Below are 21,280 nucleotides of genomic sequence, written 5' to 3' on the forward strand. Positions count from 1 at the left end.
AGAACGCGACGACATACGTACGGTCACACTAAACTAAAATATATGTGGAGGCAGTGTGGCGGTTCTGAGCACCCAACGAACCTACGGCAAACTTGGACAGCAAGCAGACGTGATTTAGAATTGTGATAGTTTAATAACGAAGCAAATGTATATGCGAATTCTAACTTTCAAGTCGTGCACATAGTTTTTATAATTCGGTCACAGCCGGCACACTTTTCCTATATAGTGTGCCTGGAAACTTACTTCGAATTTCCTATGCTCTGAACACTTTTAGTATTTCAGTATATATTTCGATGAGCAAAAGTATAATTTTTCGGAAAGCCGCTTACGGTCACCTTGCAATTCCAAATCGAACCGCCATTATTGTTCGCCAAACAACCCACATCCAAATTTTAGAAACCGAACGGTGCTATTACTAGACCACTGGTTAATCATAATTGAAGTACGTGATAAACCCAACGTTTGCCAAAATGTCTCAGTTCAATTTTGTGAGCGACTTGCAAAATGCTCTGATCATGCACGGCGAGACATGCGGACCTGCCCCGCGCTGGAAGAAGAAGATGGAGGCGTCCCTGAATGGAAGCCAGAATACGACACGCTCGGTATTGTCCGTCTCTTATAATACCAGCTTCTCCGGCGTACAGGCTCCCACTAAGACGCCCGGGAAGAGTAGCGAAGGCAATACCAAGAAGTCGACAACGACGCCAACAAAGACGCCAGGCGGTGGCGATCGTTTCATACCGAATCGCGCGGCCACCAACTTTGAGTTGGCGCACTTTCTGGTAAGTGAAGAGAACCAGCAACTTCATTGATGGCCTCTCAAAATGGCGTATTTCTTCTCTGAGCAGGTAAATAAAGACTGGGGCGAAAAATCTGATGAGGAGAATGACAAGGCCACCACTAGCAACACCAACACCAACAGCAACGAGACCAATGTCCAGGCATCGGCCCACAAGGGAGAGCGACAGAAGCTTATCTCGGAGGTGGCCCAAGTAGCCGGCGACAGCAAAGGTGGTCGCATTTTGTGCTTTCAGAACAAGGCTCCAGTCGCACCAGAGTCGCACACGAATCCCCTGAAGGTGGTTTACTCCATCAAGACACCCATATCGACTAAGAGCGGTTCTCGTTATATACCAACCACTTCAGAACGTATCCTAGATGCTCCAGACTTCATTAACGATTACTGTAGGTTGCATCTGTCATCCCCTTAAAGCAATACTCAGTTCTGTCTTGTTTTTGTTACAGATCTAAATTTGATGGATTGGAGTGGTGACAACATCGTGGCCGTTGCTCTGGGCAGCTGTGTGTATTTGTGGAATGCTGCCAGTGGCAAAATTCAACAGCTGACCGAGTTTGAGGAGGGTGACTACGCCTGTTCGCTGTCCTGGATACAGGAGGGCGAAATCTTGGCCATAGGCAACAGCACCGGTGCCGTTGAGCTTTGGGACTGCTCGAAGGTGAAGCGGCTGCGTGTGATGGACGGTCACAGTGCTCGCGTTGGTTCCTTGGCCTGGAATTCCTTCCTGGTTTCATCTGGCAGTCGCGATGGAACCATTATCCATCATGATGTGCGCTCGAGGCAGCACAAAATCTCCTCCTTAGCCGGCCATTCGCAAGAGGTATGCGGTCTGAAATGGTCAACCGATTTTAAGTACTTGGCCAGCGGCGGCAACGATAACCTGGTGAACGTCTGGTCCCTGGCCGGCAGCGGAGTGGGCACGGCCAGCGAGGCCCTCCACAAGTTCAATGAGCATCAGGCGGCCGTGCGTGCCTTGGCCTGGTGCCCCTGGCAGCCCAGTACCCTGGCCTCCGGTGGCGGCACTGCTGATCGCTGCATCAAGTTCTGGAACGTTAACAATGGCTCGCTGATCAAGTCGGTCGATTCCAAGTCACAAGTCTGCTCCCTGCTCTTCTCCCGACACTACAAGGACCTCATCTCGGCCCATGGCTTTGCCAATAATCAATTGACTATCTGGAAGTATCCCACAATGGAGAAGCAGGCTGATTTGACGGGACACACGTCGCGTGTCCTGCAAATGGCCATGTCCCCAGATGGCAGCACTGTGATCAGTGCCGGTGCTGATGAGACATTGCGTTTGTGGAACTGCTTTGCCCCCGATCCACTGGCAGCCAAGAAGTCGGCCAGCGTCAACAGCAAGGCCAAGCAAAGCATGTTCCGACAGAGCATTCGCTAGAACTGCACACTATTTAGCCTTAATCAGAAACGTAATAACATTGTAGACTGTGTGTGTGTGCCGTTGACATAAGATATTTCCTTTTGCGTTTTAAGTTTAGCGTTATTTGCCATCCTTTGTTCATGGACTAGTAAATTATATATTAAATTGAATGCTTTACTTTATTTCCTGTTTGCGGTTTGTACCAAGGTAACGATATATATAGTTACTAGATGAAGGAGTTTGTCTAATAATTTATTAAATTTAAGTTTCAATATGTATAAATAAAATGCCTGACATTCTGCATCCTTGTATGATTTATTTTCATTTTAAGTACTATTATGTGTGTGCTTTACATTCATTCCTTCGGTTGGGGGGCATGGGAGAACGTGTGTCAAAGATTATTGCATACATTTTACTTAATTTTGCAGTGGCAGGGGCAGGGGCAGGCAGGAACAGCAATTGAACCAGTTTGTTAAGTTTTGGAATTCGGGTTTTGTTTTTTGCGTTAATCGTATATGTGTATGTATGTATATTTTTAGGCTAAGTTATGGGGTGGTATGTACAAGTGGTTAGGGCACTCAGGCAACTGTCATGGGATTGCCGCCGTTGTAGCTGACAAAGTAGCGCGGATCACCAAAGCGATCGTACATCTGCAAGTACACAAAAACGGGGTATAAACAATATAAGGTTTGTTAAATTACATATTTCAGTTGAAAATATGTATTTTTTGGGAAGACTATGTTATGTTAACCAAATAAAAAACAAGCAATTTTAACCAATAAAAGCAGCAAACAACAAACAATTTAACAACAAGAAACTAAATTATTAGGAGTAAACATACATTACATTACATACCTTTTCCCCATTCATCATCTTCATAATTTAAAAAAAAGTGAATATTTGTTGTTGTTTTTTTTGTTTTTTGTTTTTAAGAGTAAAATATTTATTTTTTTCAGTCAGAACATGAAAACATCAATTAGATTTAGCTAACTTAGGGTATAGTAGAATTTATGGTTCCATAAAGAGTTAGATCTAGGCGCTACACACACACACACACACACACACACACACACACACACACACACTCACATACAACAATTACAAACACACTGACATGCGCACACAGGCATACAAGAATACATAGTAGCAGATGTAGTAGGTGGATAGATAGATAGAGAGAGAGTTAAAGCAACGAGCATCAAGAGTTACACAGAACGACAGCTTATCAGAATAACCGCCTGGTTGTGCCACGCAAAGTGGTTACGGACATCAGCATATATCAGTATAAGTTATTGCAGTGTTTGTTCGTTACTTTGTTGGTTGGATCGTTATCTTATATACTTTGCAGGGTTTTTCTCTTCTTTCAATGGGCTCTACTAAAACATAGATCCCCTATCTAGATCGATGCTGCTAGTCTATTGATTGCTTTTTGTTTTGTTTTCTTTTTTGGTTAACAATACATAAATGTGACAACAGTTTTTACAGTTTCTAAACGGATTATTTCAACTGAATACCAGTTCAGCTTAAAGGATTTTCACATCCTTATATTTGTTTTCATATAATCTTTTTGAACATTTTGGAAGCTGGTGGTGGTCCATGTTTCTTTCTTATGTTCTAGTTTTCTTTTGATTTTTCTATGAATTTATGCAGTCACGCTCACCTTCGTATCGTCTAGATCTTCAATATCGCTACTATCGTAATCACTATCGGGCGGCGTTACGGTCTCGGCGCCGCGTTTCTCGAGTATATTCTGCATTCGGGATTTGTTCATGATGCACGCGAACTGGTAGGCCGTCAGGCCGGAGAAGGTGGCCGTCTCCAGATTGAGTTTCTCGCACTCGTCGAGCAGGAAATTGGCCAAATCCTCGTTGCAGCCCTCAATGGCAATGTGTAGAGGTGTGCGTCCCGATTTACCCTCCTATCAAATGATCCGAAAATATTCGAATTAGGCGAAATATTCTTTGTTAACAGAGAGTATATATGTATATGGACTTACCCTAGCGTTGATATCCGCTCCATGTGATACCAAAATGCGTAAAATGTCAATGTGACCTGCTTCGGCAGCCAAATGTACGCAGCGTTCGCCTAAAATACAAAAAAAAAGATATACATTTTGATTACAAAAATTGTTACATTTAAACAAGAGTTAGCTTTTAATTTTTTTTAAATAATTTTTATATTTCGTACTATTGGAGTGTCGCACCACTGTGCCCTGACAAAAGCTTTATTTATGAATGAAATGCGATCGATCTCCTGCTCTCTCAAAGCTTTTGAGCCACCAAAAGCTCCCACTCTCCGAACGAACCGCTTTCAGTTGTAAAACAAGTAGCGTTTTATAATACGACTACAAAAAAAAGCTTCGATTACGACAATGACCACTGGACGGAAGGGGTTTCCATGTGGGCTGGAGGGTAGGGTGCCAGCCAAGTGGAGGCTTTTGCCATATAAGACAATATGACAACGCGCGTTGACTTCGCATGTCTCTCACCGTGTGTGTGTGTGTGTTCATGTGTGATTGCCTGACGAGTGTCGAGTGCATGGGTGTGTGCGTTGAAAAACCCAAGAAATTCCCACAATAAAACAGCAGCAATAACACACACAATCACACACAGCAGACAGAGCACAACAACAATAACAATATCAACAACAAAACCCAGCAGTGTTGGCTTTAAAGTTAACAAACCAACAAAAAAAACCTATACAAAGTTTGATTTTTTGGATTTCTGCTTCAGCAACAAGTTTGCTCAAGTTCAAATTGGTTTGAACACACTAGATACGAGATACGAGTATCTGATACACATACTAATATATAAATTGCTGAATTTGCAAATAATTTAATTGACATTTAAACTTAAAAAAGATTCCGAATATCAGTCGTTTATAAGTATACGAGTAAAAGATAGAAGAATAATAATTAAAAGTTGGCAAAGAACAGAAGGATACTCATGTAGAAAATACTTTATTTGCTGAACTTTTAACAAAATATATAAAGTCTATATGTATATCTATATAGCTTACATTTTTTATAGGAATTATTACTCAGAAATCAGCGCATTATGAAAAGACACTTTCAGAGACTGTAGCCTATGCTGCGGCAAGGGCCGCGGCTCTACTTTATGACCGGTGTGCAGTCACTATATACATACATATGTATGTATGTGAGCTTATGATTTATGTAATTTATGCAATATTATTTAAATGTCGTTTAGTATCGCTGGGGAAAAATTGACTTTTTTCAAGAAAAATTTCATCAAAAATTGTATGTGTTGGATTTTATCTGTTTCTATTTTTCTTTAAATTCCTTTTTTACATGTTTTTTTTCTATTCTCCCGGCAGTTCTTGAAGATAATTAACCAAAAACAAAAACTTTATACCTTGCATTGCTACTATATACTACTATAAATCTAGAAATACGCCTTTCTTTCGTCTGATCTCTCCATACTTCAGCAGTTGCTGTCTTCCCCCTACTAGAATCATCGAATCAGTCTCTCATTCTTAAATTGAGCCGTTTACTGCTCGGTATCGCTGTGGTCCGTCTCTCGTCTCGCATACAGATTATTGTAGTAAAAAAAACGTTGAAAAATAAAGGCGGATTGTTTAGTTTTTTGTTTGTATTCAATGCCTGGGCTTTTGCTTGATTTTATGGCTTTATGATTAGTTGACGTAGTCTTTTGGCTTTGCCTGGTTTTGCTGCTTTTATTTTTTGCGGCTGGCTGGCTACACGTGCTGTTGATTGACTTTCACACACAAACAGCAGTCGGCCGGTCGGACCCCCTATTTGCATAATACCCCTTCGCCCTGCCAACACTTGTAGGAGGAAGATCGGAGATTTCCGCAAAGAATTTGTTTTTGCTTGAGAACACAGTCACAGTCTCTAAGCTTTGACTGTGACTACGATTAGTATTTAGGGAAATGCAGTAATGGTCAAAGTTGGAGATTTATGAGTCAGTCGAATCCTAGAAGCGATAGCGACAGGCTCTAGCCATGAACTTGAGTCATCAAATCAGGAGGTTATCAGAAAGAAAGATTAAAAGAAATAGATCATAGCATATACAAAAACCAGACCAGTACCTTTTTACGTTTCCAGTTCCGAATTTTCTCTCTCGACTGAAGAAAGAGGTAAAGAAAGCGGCAGTGGCTGCTCAAGAAACTCAAAACTCTACAGTCCAGTTTTTTCTTTCTTTTTTTTTTTGTTGGTTTTGTTTTATTTCGGACTCGTCGACTACGATGATGGGGAGGTTTACAAAAGCAACAATTGTGTCACAAGCTTTAAAAATAAACGATGACAACATGAAGTTTTTTTGTGTGTGTGTCTGTGTGTGTGCTGTTCCAAAGCTCGACTAACTAAAAGGAGAAGCAGCTAAGACTAGCCGATTGAGAGACAGAGAGATGAGGCGACCAGGCGGCTGTAAAAGACAGAGCCCAGTCCTCAATTCAATTGTTGTTGCAAAGCTGCTCGGATCTCGGATTTCGGATTTCGGATCCGAGCAACGTGCCAATCGTTAGCATACGATTAAAGATGGGTAGTAGGCAACCAACCTAGAGATATAGCAACTTGGAGGTATATATGGTAGTTATTAATAGACACACAAACAGTCACATGTATACATACATGCACATACATATGTATATAAAACATGAAATATGAAACACAAAAGTTTGTTTCAAACTTTGTTTTGGGAATTCCCCCGCAACCGCCGCTTTGGCTGCGTCACAAAAATCACCATAAAAAATTTTTAATCCGTTCCATGATTTTTTCATTATTTTGGGAGGGGAACCTGCCAACAAGTCTGTGAGATATTGGGCACCGAAAAACCTGACATCAGCTAATATAATGCTAATCGAATTGGTGAGGTGAGGTGAGCGTTTGCGGAGCGTTTAGTAACCGTTATGCAATCGTATTGAGAACTGCGCAGAAAACCCCATGGGAAATTCTATTTGTCGAGCACTCGAACACAAAATGCCACTGCACCTCCACTTCATGCCACTACCAGGCCAGTACTTAATGCCTATTTACACAGGCGTTGGCGTCCGGCGACCGGCGACCTTATGTTAACTGTTATATTGTGAGAAAAACCCAAAAACGGCGCAGTTAAAAGTACTCCATAAGTCAGCCAAAAAGTCGCCGCAAAGTTCATAAATTTATTGACAGCCCGCAAATATTAAACACGATGTTGATGTTGCTGGCAGGCAGGCTGTTGTTGTCTTTCGTTTAAATTTAATTAATTGTGCTTATTGTTGAAGCAGGCATATCTCTGAGATGGGATCTGTTTTTTTTTTTTTTTTGTTTTGTTTCGTTGCTACAACGGGTTTTGTTGTAGCAGTAGTAGTAGAACCCTCCACTCCACTGCACTCCACTCTGCTCCGCACGAATGTATTTGTCCTTCAGGGCAACTGTGGGATATCATGGCGGTTCATTGATTCATAATTATACATTTATGGAATTCAACTTATTCCTAATAAAAGATTATTCAAACATTTATTGGAATGTTCGCTTTTGTTCGCTTTTGTTTCGGCGACGCAATTAGATGTTGGAATTCCCATGATCGAAACGGCCATCGGCCAGTCCTGTCAGTCAGTCCGGTGACAATCCTGGTGGGATCGATAAGCTTAATATCCAGTCATTATTACTATTTGTATTATTTTTGTATTCCTAATAAAAGATTATTCAATCCCCTGGCAGGATGTGGTATAGACAAGTATCGATAGGCCTGGTATTCATTGGTGCTCTGGGAATTCCTCAAACGTTTGATTAGAAATTGTAAAGTGGAGTAAACATTTTAGCAGCTGGGTTTTGAGTTTTCCCCCAAACGCGTGCCAAAGAAGGAAGGTACCAGGCCATTAGGGGAATTACCTGGCGGCCACCACAAAAACCCACAAAAAATATACGAAAAAGTCAGCTGTCCAAACAAGACACACAAAAGCATACAAAATGCACAGAAAAAAAGAAAAGATAGGAGAGGGTAAAAGACAATATCAAATTAGTAGTTTATTTACGAAAAGACTTCTGGGCGCCATTTGCCAATTTTTGAGTCGAAGTCGAACTTTCCCAACGTGAAAATGAACCGAATTGCAAGTGAAAAACCCCAGACCCAGACGACCGCCAAATGAAGCGAATCAACTCAAATAACAACGGCAACGGCAGCGGCAACGACAACGACAACGGCAACGACAACAACAACTATAACAAATGACATACAACGCGCACAATTTAGCACAATTAAAGCTGCGGATTTTCCATTCCATGACGTTACTCTCCAACGACGACAACGACTGACTGACTGACTTGGCAATGAAAGTGTTTTGAAAGGCACTCAAGACTCAACTCAAGACTGAAGATCGGGAGTCGGCGATCCAAAGCCAGTTCCAGCCACCAGTCACCAGTCACCAGTCACCGGGTGGGTTATGTCAGCGATCCGCCACCGCCACCGTTGTTGACTTTCTTTTGAGCTACATTTTGTATTGGATCCGACCCGATCCGATTCGAATGCGGAATGCAAATACTTGGGGATCGTCAGCCACGTGTGGCAGGCAAAACGAAAGAAAAGAAAACACACACAAAACCCAGGTATAATAAGGCCGCAAATGGGGGGAATTTTGGGGGAAAATCCCACCTGAGCAACGGAGCCGCCATAGGTTTCCCATACAAGAGGTCACCCGTGCTACGCCATCCATGTCGGAGTGCGGCAGCAGTAGAGAGGGAGATCAGATCAACGTATAAGGGCTCGTCGGTATTTGTGCTGTTGGGGTCTTCCATCAGGCAGTAGTAGTATCATTCATAGTGCTTTCAATATTGCAATACTTAAACTTCCGTTGTTTTTGTTTTTTGTTGTTGAGCTCATGTTTTAAGCGGGGGAAAAAACGTACATTTTACTCATTGGATATGAACTACGAGTATTCATTGAAGACAAGCGAGTATAAATAATGGCAAAAACCAGGGGGGGAGAGAAACATTTCCGATGTTATTTATGAGATTTAACCATGTCCGGTGTAGATCTTAATTCTCATATGAGAGCGCCCATAGGGGTCACCAAACTGAACAGACAGTTTCTTTAAAGAGTTAAGCGGATAAGGCGGAAATGATACGATCAAACCGATTCATCAATCTGATCTACCCACGGAAATACGATCATTTTACACGTTTGCCACAGCCAGCAGCTGCACAACAAAGCGGGAGAGGCCAGGCGCTGTCTCTGACTAATATGTTATTCATTAATGTAATAGATAGATGCCATAGATAGAATGTCATGGAATCAAAAGTAAGTAAATAACTCCGACACCCCGACACAAAACAGGTTCTATAGATAGGATCGGGTAAGGCGCTATAGGTATCTACATATGTACATATATGTATATCGAACTATCTTTCTCTTTGTTTCTCATGCGTTCCTGTTTCTGTTCTAAGGTCCAGTCAGTCCCCCACAATCGACGATAATTAAGTTCCGATGTGGCAGTTATTAGTTTCAATCCATCATTAGGTGACTTCTTGAAAGGCATTTCCATTGTTCTGGCTACGTCAAAGGTTTATAGGATTGTTGGTTTTCCACGACTTCCGTCAAGTCATGCCCTGATAGCGAATTCCTAACTGTCGTTAGTCGTTCATCGTCCACGGTTCAAAGAACAAACGACCGGATCGATCTTTTCGAATATCGATCACTTAATTCCACACACATACGGCATGGTATGGGGCGGCCCAAGATCATCGTAAATAAGGAATATTGAAATGGTAAAACCATTTGGCTGATAGCTAGTTATCTTCTTTTTTAATGGTAACAGGTACTGGCAATGGGAATCGGAATCGGGGCGTCGTACTCGTATAATCGCATAATAAACGACCACCATGGGGTTTTCCTGGCCGTCGGCTCTGATAACGGTACGACTGATTTCCCAGTTACCAAATGTCTGCTGACGATCGAACATCGGCTGGAATACACAGCTGGACGGTCGGACATATCTCGTTTGCTTTGGCGTTGGCTCTGGAAAGCCGCCTTATCAATCGATTGTCGGGGGAAGTACGGAATTCAAGTGCCCAGCAACAGATTTGTGATTCGAACTCTCATTTCTCTGAATGAACCGATATATGCATTTCACTTTTATCTGTATATTAACATGAATCCTAAGAATCAGCCTTCAGGCTCTCTCGAGAGATAATTGGCATTGTTCCCAATGCAACATGCCACACATGCGGCACAAATGCTGCTTATTTCTTGGGGGGGGGAGGGGGGATTCCTTCAGATTCTGAAATTCCCTGCAACGCTACATTTGCAATAAAGCATAGGACGAGGGAGGTAATTTCCCTTGGGAAAATTTGTGGGAATACAAAAAAAAAAGATGCAGTATGTACTGCCCTGTAGCGTATTCTGGAAATTCATCCATCGATCCGGGGATTCAGTCGCTTCTTTACGTACAGATAAGCATACACTAGTATAGTACTTGGAAACGTCACAATTACCATCCAGATAATAAAACATATATGTACATATATGTATATGTGTATAAAACGAGCATGTGGGCTCCTCTTCTCTCTTCCCTCTTTTCGATAACGAATTCACACAATCAATCGATTACCCAAAATGGGGAAATTCTGCAATGGGACCCTCCATTCCATTGTCTGAAAGAGGGGAGCAGCAGAAGGCTCTCTGCTCTCCAACTATTAATAGAGCCTTGTCCTACGGGGGACTCCGATTGCGTGAGGTTATTTATAATCGAAATCCATTTTCATTTCCATTTCCCATTTTCCCGTTGCGTGCGTGCGTGCCTGCGTGCGAGTGCGAAGCGGTAATGAAGGGGCCCCCAAAATGGATTATAATCCCCGTAATTACAAAAATACTTGGGATTTCCCCACAAGAAAATCAGCACAAATATTTTAGCTTGAGCTTGAGGTTGAGGCTAGGAGAGTTCAAATGGTCTTCATTGATAACGAACCTTTCCCAATTTCCTCCACCAAGCGGATTTTTATACCCGATACTCAAAATGAGTATTGGGGTATATTAGATTTGTGGTAAAAGTGGATGTGTGTAACGTCCAGAAGGAATCGTTTCCGACCCCATAAAGTATATATATTCTTGATCAGCATCAATAGCCGAGTCGATTGAACCATGTCTGTCTGTCCGTCTGTCCGTCCCCTTCAGCGCCTAGTGCTCAAAGACTATAAGAGCTAGAGCAACGTTGTTTTGGATCCAGACTCTGTGATATGTCACTGCTACAAAAATATTTCAAAACTTCGCCCCGCCCACTTCCGCCCCCACAAAGGACGAAAATCTGTGGCATCCACAATATTGCAGATTCGAGAAAACTAAAAACGCAGAATCATAGATAACGACCATATCTATCAGATTGCTGAATCTGGTTTAGATCAGATAATTTTTATAGCCAAAAGGAACAAATCAATTTGCAGTGGCTACGCAGCGCCCGACGTCACGCTCAGACTGATTTTCTGTCTCTCTCGCACGCACTCTTTGTCGTGTCGTTTAATATTAGCGGCGTCTGCCGGAGGAGAGCCATACTGACTAAGTATCGGGTATAACTGTAGAGTTGCGGTATCCGCAGCAACTCACAACGTTCCCCCTCGTTTCTTATCGATCGAAAATTCTTTTATTTGCTTAGGCTTTGTTTTTTTGGTAGATTCTTTTTAGGTCTCTATGGTGCCGTATTTGGCCATGAGCCAACCGGCCAACTCAACAAATGTTTCGCACTATTTTTAACATCAGTTTCTACATTTAAATGGAAAGGAATTTAGCAAAAAGCCCTTTAAATGGGGGTATAATATTAAATTAAGTCATTCTATTAATATCAGTGGGAGATTCATGAAGGTACGCTACGCTTGGGTTTCCAAGAAATAAGTACTCTGTCAAAACAAAAAATGTCTGATTTTACGCCTGATGAAATATCCAGAATTTCATGGAAATTACAGGATTATATTTTGACTTGGGGGCACTGGCACTGGAACAAAAAATTGAACTTCGGTTCTAGTACATTTTGCGTGTGTGAATTCCCCACAGACTGACGTCAACTGGCTCGGGAGGGAGGAGGGCTGGAAGGCCGTTCTTTAGTACATTTTCTTTGAGCAATCTGTTTACAGAACTCTGCCCTGCCCTGTCCCGATTCCGATATTTCAAATTGCTTTCAAATCAAAAAGTTTTGTGTGCAAGTAGTAGACTGGCGATCGGGAAAACCCAGAAATTTCAAAAGAGAAATACTCAGGCGGCAGCGTCTGTCTGCTCGTCTCTCTCTCGCTTCGTTTGGTTTTTAATAGTTTTGGTCGGCTGTGTCTGCCTGCTGCCTGCCGTTGGCTAGCCAAAATACATTATATTCGGTCCCAGTCTCCGAAATGGTTATACATGTACATATATAGCATAAATAGGTATACACGTACCTATGAAGAGCAGCTGTTTCTGGGAGCCCCCAAAAACCGGTTTCTGCTGCTGCTGCTTAAGGCTGACCATATAATAATGTTTGTTCACCAAAATGTTTGCCACTCACGAACTCGAACTCAGACTCATTTGGCACTCTTTTTGTTTTGTGTGTGTGGTTTGTTGTTGGGTTTTATTTTTGGGCAAGGTTATAGCAAAATCGAAAAACAAAAAACCAAAAATGTATGAGGGAACACGACTGACTCCCAGCAGGGAAATCGATTAAACAAACGAAAGGTTAAAAGCAAATAACTTTGATATTGCATTATACTCGTGTGTACCCTCTGACACAAGTTTATTAACCTTTATTTATTTTTTTGGTAAGAGAGGGACAAAGACTTTTACTTTTACTCTTCTTGGTTTTGGCCAAAAATAGCGAGATTCGAGTCTAGGCATTCTTTTTGGCACTTTTCGCTTGTGCAATGAAGAATAAATCTCTGAGCAATCTATAGAATTGTATAAATATCTAACAATGTTTCCAGTGCCATGCAAATTTCTGGGACTTTAGCAATGTCTTGTTTCTATAAATACTCATTCTCTCCCCCACACCTCACGCAAATCAATAATTCGATTTCTGTTCCAAATCAAATAAGGAAACCGAACGAATGCGAAATGTAAATGATGGGCCGCCACGCCTGCCCCGTCCCTGCCCCTGCTGCCAAACGCCTGCAAAATGATTTCCTTGACGCAAAATGTATGCGAAATTAAGTCCGGCGGAATCTGGACGAACTTAAAGTAATTCCATAAAAGTACAAAAACCATGTTTGATCTGTACTTAATTGATTCAATAAATTGAAGTAAATCAATTTACATTTGAAATAATTTCCAGCAATTTTCTTATTTCTTATATAAGAGAATTTCTTGTTTTTCCTTCCATTTTCCATTTTCTTGTATAATTTGTTTTAATAGTGAATTTTGCTGACGTCTGAGAACCTGGCGAATGTGTGCTTTTCGTTTATTTTTGTTAATCAATAACGCAGGGGGTGAGAGATGAGAGGGTGGGATGTCTTACCGAAAACCGTGGAAAAGCGTGGAAAATGTTCAGGGTGGAGAGGAGAGGCCACAATGTATTTTTGGCATCTGTTCAAAGACTATAACCAGAGATATATGTACACAAATACACATTCCTTGGTATAGATACATATATTCTATACGAACAGGCGACAGACATTGTCTCGCACTGTGGCTAGCCGATGTCGGGACAGCAAATTACACTATATCTAGGAATATATGTATACCATTTCTTTTGGCACAGATTCATGAAAATTTTCATGAAAATGTGCCTCAAAATAAACCATTTACTACGTACTATATGCACATACATATATAGCGAAATATAGGGGCACTTACCATCGTAGTTGCGTATCTCCAGATCGGCGGGTAGACGGGCATAGCTGAGGGAGCTAACAGCCTTGTCGTTCGAACGATGTCCGTACTGGCGATGTGCCTCATGGATCTCCGTGGCACCAAACTTCTCCGTCAAGGCACGAACACATTGCTTCTCGCCGGCAATGCAGGATAGGTGCAAAGCAGTATTACCATGACGATCACGAACTGTGGGCTGTGTAGGATATGGTATTATAAGTATTGAATAATAGATAGATCTTTGCTAAGGCTTTTGTTAGTGATTTAATGGGATAGCTAGAGATTGTTATTTCCTTTTGATTAAGCAGTAAATCCACAAACAATTTCAGTAGATTGATATTTACCTCAGCTCCAGCCAGTAGCAGCATCCTCATGATATTCGGTTGGGCTGTGAGGGCAGCCAAATGCAGTGGGGTTTGTGCCACATCGTTCTGGATATTGAGCAGGCATGGATGCGGCGCCATGCGTATGAGGGCGGCCACCACATCGACATAACCCGATATGCAAGCCAAATGCAGAGGTCTGAAACACACAGAGAAGCAAAAACAAACGATCAGTCAGAGTTTATTTACCTGAGGTCTGGTCTGGCCCTCCCTTTTGCTTCCTTCCGCCGTTTCTTTCTTTGTGGCTTTCATTCGAACACTTGTTGTCTGTCATGTCTCGTGCGTGAGTAAAAACCCAGAAAACCCAAAAGGCAAGGAAAGAAACACTTGCCCAAAAACCAGTTTTGTTGTTGTTGATGATGATGATACCTGCCCACATACCAGGAAAACCCCCGAATCAGTCACACACATGTGTCAGTGCACGTCTGAAGTCGCGTTTCTTCCCAGTCCCAGACCGAGTCCCAGTCTCTCATTGTCTTTAATGTGATTCATGAAACTCTCCCCCACAGTTGGTGGTCAAGTCGTCTCGATGCGATTTTTCGGGAAATTCTCAACGGAAATACTTACGTGTCGCCGTCGTCATTCTGCTGATAGAACTGCTCCCAGGCGTTTATGATATTGATGCTGCTGTTGTTCAGATTAGCCGATCCAGAGGCAGATGCTGAGGCTGCTGCATTCGTGGGTTTGTTATCGCTACTGATGGCTTTGCTGCGGCCCGAAATGGAGGTGCTGGTGCCCAGATTGTTGAGGACCTCGCCACGTCCGGCCAGATTGCTTTGGACTGTCCATTGTGGTATTCCGGCGTCTGTGTTGTGTTTGAGGCGCATTTGTTCAGTGGCGGCCGGCTGTTGCTTGATGCCAGCCTGGGAGGATGTTGGATTCTGTTGCTCCTGTTCGTCGTTGTCCTCCTCCTCGGTTTCGACCTCGTCAATGATGCCCGAATCAAGGACCACGGAAGCGATTTGCTTTTGATCGGGAGCCTGACTGGTTTTCTGCGATGACTCGAAGGCGGGTGCGGTCTTGGGCTTGGATTCGGTGTCGGTTGCGGTGTCGTGCTCGCTGATAATCTCCTCGCTAAAGATCTGCGATGATTGCGGTCCAGATATAAAACCAGAATCACTTGTTTCGCTTTGTGCTGCAAATTCTTTTTGCTTGTTAATGGCGTTGTCGTCGTCGTTGTCGCCCCTTTGCTCCGTCTTCTCGTTGATTTTGCCGCCAAATGAGGATTTTGGATGTTTACTGTTATCAAATGAGTTGGCAGCACATCCACACTCCTCTGCACTGGCCACCTCCTTGCTATTATCACTTGTTGCTGCTGCGGCTGTTGCTTGTGCTGCCTCTGTTGTTTGGTTCCACATTTTCGAGCTTTCTAGGGCTTTGCTTTACTTAATTTTCTTTGCCTTTGGTTTCAGCGCTGCTCTGCTCGGCTCGGCTCTGCTCTCGTTGCGGTTCGGTTCGGTTTGGTTCTGCTTCTGGGCTTTCTATTCTGCGCGGCGCGAGTATGTACTTGTACTTGTTGCGTTGCCAGTTGTTTCTTGAATGTTTTACTCTCCGGCACTTCACTGTCGTTTTATTAAAAGTTTGTTTAAGTGGGGGTTGGGTTTTTTGTTGTTTAGTTCTTCTGCAAAATAATTAGTTTGAGTTGTGGAAATTTACTAAGTTGAACTTTGCTTTTGAGCTCAGTTTTAATCGCAAGCTCTCTCTTTAGTCTCTCTATCGGTCTGCCTCTCTTTCGCGCACACACACTGGCATAAGTTGACACTCTCGCAAGCTCACGTAACTGCGCTTTCGAGCTTTAATGTGCCATGGCATGGGTGCGAGTGAAACAAACGTAGATGGGGGGCGCAAGTGAAAACGCAATAACAGCAATTTGTAGATTAAAGCAATTTATAAATTATACATGTGTATTGCTGACAACAAAGCTGAGCAACAAAAAACCCGTGCGATTCATTGGGGAACTATTCCATTAAGACTTTGTGCATATATTTATGTTTCCATTTTGCACTTTCCATCTGCTTTTGTTTCACACGCACTCACACACTGCCACTTCTGGAGATCTATTTTCTCCGCACAGCCTCTCTCTTTATCTTCGGTCACTTTTTATATCCTATTCTTTGTTTTTCATTTGCATTCACACATTCTCAGTGATTTCTTTTCAAAATGGCAGCTTTAAAACATTAATATTAGGTTCAGGCGGTAGCCTGGGGGAGTGATGAAACCCTCCCAAGCTCACTTGGAACATTAATATTAATATTCTTTTAAATATTCCACTATGTCGCCCACTACCTTGTAGCTTAATTGCTGTTCCACTCTGATTTTACGCACGATTTAGCTACGTTTTGCATGGGTGTTATAAGTAAAATGCACAAATTCAACTCATTTGCTAATTAAGCTAGTTTTATACAATAATACGTGAATGTTAATGTCTGGTCAAACAATTTTTGCAGAACAGTTTTCTGCATGCGCGATTCTATATTTTTCATCCGCCGTGCGTTCAGTGGTGCTCCGCGTTTTTTCTTTGCGACGCGATTTCTTCGGTAGCTTGACTTTTTTTAGTTATATTTATTAGGATTACCAGTGTTGTTCAACGGACAATAAGTTGACCTTAACCCACTGAATCCACCATTAAAAAACCTCCATTTAAACAGGTGAGCAACTTGAGTTAAGCCGCGGAAAATAGGCCTGTTAGTAAATTCTACTCTTCCCTATAAACGATTTACCTAAACTGCGCTAAAATTTTCCCGTCGGGAAAAAACACGGCAGAGCTAAATTGCAGAGTTCATTTTTGTTGGTTATCCATATGTTATTTTACGCATTTTTTTTATTTTTCTTCAATTGGAAGTGAGATATTCCCTGTGTAAATAAAAACTATAATATGCATACCAGAGTTTTGTTCACTTTAAATTTATTTTATATGAATGAAATATATTGTTTCTCTCTTTAAATTACCGCCAGAAATACTAGTGTTAGGTAATGTTTCCCATGTGACAGACATTCTGCAAAAAAAACACCAGGCGAATATTTTATTTATTTCTAAAAAATTTCAAAATTCATATGTTACGGGGTGTAACTAGCTTAAGAAAAATGAGCAGCTACAGTGGTCGCAAATTAACTGCTGTTGTCAAGGAACTCGAAAACTTTGCCCCGCTTTCGCTGGCCGAAAAGTGGGATAACGTGGGACTTCTGATCGAGCCGCACAATGAGAGAGATGTGAAAAAGATACTCCTGACCAACGATCTCACCGAGCCCGTAATGAAGGAGGCTGTGGAAAAGCAGGTGGAGATGATCATTAGTTATCATCCGCCAATCTTCAAACCCCTGACAAGAATTACCAAGTCCAACTGGAAGGAGCGGGTGGTGGCTGCCTGTTTGGCCAATTCCATAGCCCTGTATTCGCCCCATACGTCGTGGGATAAGAAAACTGGTGGCGTCAACGATTGGTTGGCCCAGTCCGTGACCATTAAAAGCATTCGGCCGTTGATACCCGAGTTCGGGTGCACCGAACCTGGCACCGGCTCGGGAAGGTTGATCGAGACGAATATGACAATTTCTCAGTTGGTTGAGGCACTGCAGCATCACATCGAGAACGATGTGCACGTGGCCCTGGCCGTGGGACATGATTCAAAGACACTTGTGCGTACTGTGGGCATCTGTGCGGGATCGGGTGGCTCCCTTTTGCGGGGCATCCAGGCCGATACCATCATCACGGGCGAAATGTCACATCACGAACTGCTGGAATTCAATCACAATGGTACCACCGTGCTGCTCTGCAATCACAGCAACTCGGAGCGCGGATTCCTGCGCATGTTTGCACCGAAACTTGGTGAACTCTTGCAGGGAGCCTGTCAAATCCTCATATCGGAGAAGGACCAAGATCCGCTGGTGACGGCCGTACGGGTATCTGAGTGCCGCCCCAAAGCAAGCTCAACAATAAATCGCAGCTAACAATGCATTTTCTGGCATCAAAAATAGTTAAATTACAAATAAACGACTATAATATAACATTTAGACTTGATCTAGCTTGAATTTGCCGCCCTTGCTGGTGGCATCAGTCCGATGCAGTTGATATAGCAGACGCTGTTCCAAATGCTTGACGGCATCCACAGTCAGGACCAACGTATCGTGCTTCAGCATAGAGTAGACATTCAGACCAAATGCTGGCATCAGATTCACATAGCCCAGGTCGTCGGTGGCATAGCAGATGTTTTCAGGGAACATGTATTCTCTGATATATAAGCAAACATTAGATTGCATTTGTCTCGAAGTTCATGCTCACCACTCACTTGTCCACAATCAAGATCGATGGTCCCCAATTGCGCTCTGCTATCAGATCTTTGATGAATTGGGCATCTCTGGTGGGAATGTCTACATTCTCAATGACGTGCAGGTCATCCTGGGCCAGCTTCACGCTCAACGTTGAGGTCAGTCCCATCACGCGCTTGTAGAAGGGCAGCATGTAGAAATGTGTGGTGGGCGAACGGGGACCATGGATGACGCCACCACCTTTGAACAAAGGTGAACGTATGGAGCCATGTCGAGCACGACCCATGCCTTTCTGGGGCCACGGCTTTCTTCCGCCGCCACGCACCTCCGCCCGCGTCTTGGCATGGGCCAAACTTACATAACGATATTTTCGCTGCCATTCGATGTTCTCCTGAATGACGTCCACACGCGGCTGTGCCGCAAACACATCCGGATGGAGCTCAATCAGACCCATCTTGCGCTCGGCCACTGCATCGATATTCTCTATCCATGCCTGGCGTGGGGCATTCCTGTTTAGTGGCGCATAGTCGGCATAATCTTGAGGCAATATCAGTGCCGGCTTTGTAATGTTGGCAGCAGCTGCGGACTCGGCGGCTACATTGCTCTGGGTGTTGGTCTTCGACAGACCACGTGCCAGTGGAGTCCACACCTGCCTCGATTTACTTAAAATGTTTTTCAACATTTTCGAAAATAATGTAAATTAAGTAAATAAAAGGTGCACTAGTGATGTTATCGGGCGAACTATCGATATACCGATTGACACATATGAGTTCGTGAATCTTAGCCCACAACCACAAGAGCGCCCAAGTGTCAGCTGCTCTCTCGTTCTATCTGTAAGGGTGAGATTTAAAATTTTTTTATATTTTTATTACCATTTGTATGAAATTGAATTACATTTGTGGCTCAAAAAATCTCAGAAATCTGGGACGTACGTTCTCTCGACTTTGTCAGTGTCCTGTTTGGGTGCTTGAACCACTGGCTTCTTTTCTTCTCACAACTTGTTCCGTTGATGCGATGTTTCAGCGGATGTTGAGTTGTTTCCCGCCTTGGTCTGCACCTTGTCCACGATTTCAGAAATTAAAGAGCTGAATTCATCATCATTGAAGGGATTAGCATCGGTTTTCCTGGGAATTTGTTGTTCGGCTGCACCAGCACCGCCCCCTCGGCACCCCGGCACATCCCTGGCCAACGTCCTTCTTCCTTTTTATGTCATTTTGACGTCATTGCAGAATATCGTTTCCTACCAACAAGCTTCTGTCAGCTGACAAACAGATTGGCGTTCAGAGTGGTCCACAGTTGGGCAACTGTTGAGTAATTTGAAATTTGAAAAAGCTGTTTTATGTTCTTTATAATATTTAGAGATCTGGGAAGTGTGGAAAATCTCGTAGGCTAAGAGTGTGTGTAAACTATATTTTGCATACAATTTACCTATACAGTTGCTAACTAACCCTTTCAACCCCCACATCTCCGCACTCCGGTAAGGTGAGATGGCTTTTGCTGAGCAACAACCCCCATGACTAAATGAAAACTCTTTTTCTTTCAAATTAGCAACTGCATCAGCCTAGCTTTTCCTGGACAAAAGGTGTTTCTATGGTGAACCGGTTGTGCTCCGCCACCACCAAAAACCCATCCCGGAGGCAGCCTCCAACTTTAACCAACGCCAAACATTTACACAATTTTCCCATTGCATTTCCCATTTCCACGGCGGCGGCAATGATGTCATTGATACGATTCTGTTTGATGTTGGGCATGGGAGGGAGGCTGTTTGGGGTGGTTTCGCTTAGCTTAATTAATAAGCGAATTTCCTGAAATATTATTCTCGATTTACAAATCGTTGGACGGTCTCCATTTTCTCCCCTTTCCTTCGCTGATCTCATCAGAATCCACGAACGCATAAAATGCCAATAAAAGATTGCATAAAAAATAGCTGTAGCGAAACTTTGGGCAGTATAAAAGCGAATTTGTTATGTTATGCGCACAAAAGTAGGAGATGCCGAAAATTAAAACCGAAAAAAGCGCCTGAAATTGAGGGCATGGCCCAGTGAAAAGCAGGGAAGAAGAAAATTCCCTCCCGCAGCCGGTAGCCCCGCAAAAATGTAATTCCTTTGGCGCCAGCCCTGTGATTATCGAAAGTAGTTCTTTTTGATGTCGAAAGTTTGCTGCCACCCCCGACATGTCTGCCTCGCATTGCGCCCTGTAGGTGGCAAGTGAAAGTGAAAGCGTCCTGGTCCCGGTTCTCGTTCTGGTCGTGGTTACTCGTCTATTTCCAGCGGAAGGAAATCTGAGCACATAAAGGCGCCTCTATGTACTTGCTTGGCACACAAACACACACACAGTCACAGGGTGGCACTCATACCATCACATGGATGGGAAAAAGGGGGAAAGCCCGGAAAAGTGCGTGAATTTTTGGCAAAAACAAAAACAGCTGCAAATTAAATGTACGGATAGCAACGACAGGGGAACACTCTTTTGATTTTGAATGGAATTTTGTTCAGTCGTTAGTTGGAATTTTCAATACATAATCGATCGATGTTCAATATATGTACATATATACTTATGTAGGTTATAATGTATCCAGATTTACATTGTTACATGCAGTCTGCCTGAAGCCTGATGTCATACGGAATTGAAAAGAATTCTTTAAAGGTTCTTAGCACAGATTCATTTCAACAACTTTGTC

At 42.9% G+C, this 21,280-nt stretch overlaps 4 protein-coding genes across 4 annotated transcripts; 2 read left to right on the plus strand and 2 right to left on the minus strand.

Annotated features, from left to right (window-relative positions):
- Positions 1-101: 101 nt before the first annotated feature.
- LOC108161889 (cell division cycle protein 20 homolog) lies at positions 102-2,478 on the plus strand. Its single transcript, XM_017296284.2, has 3 exons — positions 102-782; positions 849-1,185; positions 1,246-2,478. The coding sequence occupies exons 1-3, from the start codon at positions 471-473 to the stop codon at positions 2,193-2,195; spliced, it is 1,599 nt and encodes a 532-aa protein (XP_017151773.1). The 5' UTR covers positions 102-470; the 3' UTR covers positions 2,196-2,478.
- LOC108161888 (NF-kappa-B inhibitor cactus) lies at positions 2,452-16,900 on the minus strand. The gene is made up of 7 exons (XM_017296283.2): positions 16,624-16,900; positions 14,905-15,958; positions 14,299-14,476; positions 13,940-14,150; positions 4,174-4,262; positions 3,838-4,095; positions 2,452-2,827 (listed from the first exon to the last, which is right to left on the minus strand). The coding sequence occupies exons 2-7, from the start codon at positions 15,693-15,695 to the stop codon at positions 2,756-2,758; spliced, it is 1,599 nt and encodes a 532-aa protein (XP_017151772.1). The 5' UTR covers positions 15,696-15,958; positions 16,624-16,900; the 3' UTR covers positions 2,452-2,755.
- A 407-nt stretch (positions 16,901-17,307) lies between these two features.
- On the plus strand, positions 17,308-18,345 carry LOC108161892 (NIF3-like protein 1). Its single transcript, XM_017296287.2, has one exon. The coding sequence runs from the start codon at positions 17,392-17,394 to the stop codon at positions 18,280-18,282; it is 891 nt and encodes a 296-aa protein (XP_017151776.1). The 5' UTR covers positions 17,308-17,391; the 3' UTR covers positions 18,283-18,345.
- Positions 18,273-19,366, minus strand: LOC108161893 (39S ribosomal protein L4, mitochondrial). Its single transcript, XM_017296288.2, has 2 exons — positions 18,621-19,366; positions 18,273-18,562 (listed from the first exon to the last, which is right to left on the minus strand). Exons 1-2 carry the CDS (start codon positions 19,280-19,282, stop codon positions 18,343-18,345), a joined length of 882 nt encoding a protein of 293 aa, XP_017151777.1. The 5' UTR covers positions 19,283-19,366; the 3' UTR covers positions 18,273-18,342.
- Between the last annotated feature and the right edge of the window lie 1,914 nt (positions 19,367-21,280).

This window comes from Drosophila miranda, chromosome 4 (genome assembly GCF_003369915.1).
Source record: "Drosophila miranda strain MSH22 chromosome 4, D.miranda_PacBio2.1, whole genome shotgun sequence".
NCBI lineage: Eukaryota > Metazoa > Arthropoda > Insecta > Diptera > Drosophilidae > Drosophila > Drosophila miranda.